This window comes from Nanorana parkeri, unplaced genomic scaffold, assembly GCF_000935625.1.
Source record: "Nanorana parkeri isolate BGI_ZX_2015 unplaced genomic scaffold, ASM93562v1 scaffold3385, whole genome shotgun sequence".
In the NCBI taxonomy this organism is placed as follows: Eukaryota; Metazoa; Chordata; class Amphibia; order Anura; family Dicroglossidae; genus Nanorana; species Nanorana parkeri.
Genome location: NW_017309653.1, coordinates 3,738 through 4,608, shown reverse-complemented (window position 1 = coordinate 4,608; position 871 = coordinate 3,738). Strand labels below are relative to the sequence as shown.

General features: G+C 48.6%; 1 protein-coding gene across 1 annotated transcript in view; it reads left to right on the top strand.

The window, feature by feature from the left end:
- HECTD3 (HECT domain E3 ubiquitin protein ligase 3) overlaps nucleotides 1-871 on the top strand; it is a 40,629-nt gene that overhangs the window by 36,520 nt on the left and 3,238 nt on the right. Inside the window, exon 20 of the mRNA XM_018574936.1 lies at nucleotides 505-570. Within this exon, the coding sequence (XP_018430438.1) occupies nucleotides 505-570 (66 nt within the window). The remainder of the gene's footprint in view (nucleotides 1-504; nucleotides 571-871) is intronic.

Sequence of the window (871 nt, the reverse complement as noted above, 5' to 3'; positions counted from 1 at the left end):
TCACTCCTTTTCCCAGCAGCAGTCCGCCCCGAGAGAACAAGTAGCCTGGAATATGGCATCCCCGGCATCACTTTTATGGCTGAAGGGATGCTGGGGGTGCAAATGTTTCCTATTACAGCATGGGGACCGGTCATGTGATTATAGTAAAGCAGGCCCTCCTACCTGGCACTCATGTTTAAGGAATTCAGCAAGTGACCCGGGAACGGCTTATCTCAATATCTGCAGAGCTGAAGCCATTGCAGTGTGAAGAGCTGGAGGGGGAACCTGAAATATTCCAGCCGGCATTTCTAGTCTCTCCTTCTGAAGGTTCACTGACCCGGAACAAGTATAGAGAAATATGGACTAGTCTCTGGCTTTCACTTGCCGCTTGCTTGTTCCAGGTTTGTGACGCAATGCAGCCAGGCAGCCTGAAAGAAGGACGGGCATCGCAGCGCCGCACTTCTCGCATGAAGCCGGTCATTTAAAAGCTGGAGTGTCACCTTTTATGTTTCTTATATTCCGCAGCTCTACAGACTCCCTCCCCGAGTCCTCCACATGTTCCAGCACCTTGTACCTACCAAACTACCCCAGGTAAGTGATCACCGGCCACTATTGGCCTCCGGGGTCAATCAATGAATCAGTAAAGTCCGGCACTCGTAGGATGTGCCGCATTGCTGGATGTTGCTTCATATATATATATATATACACTGATTACATTAATACAATGTATATACCCCGCCCCCCCAGCCGGACATGTTCCACCTTTCCCTGAACTTCCCGCCATTCAGGTGCTGATGGGAATCAGAAGAGTGAACGTCACGCAGTATAAAATCCGGATTTATTCATTTAAAAACATCCCAAAATAATCCAACGCATACTTATAGTGTTTACC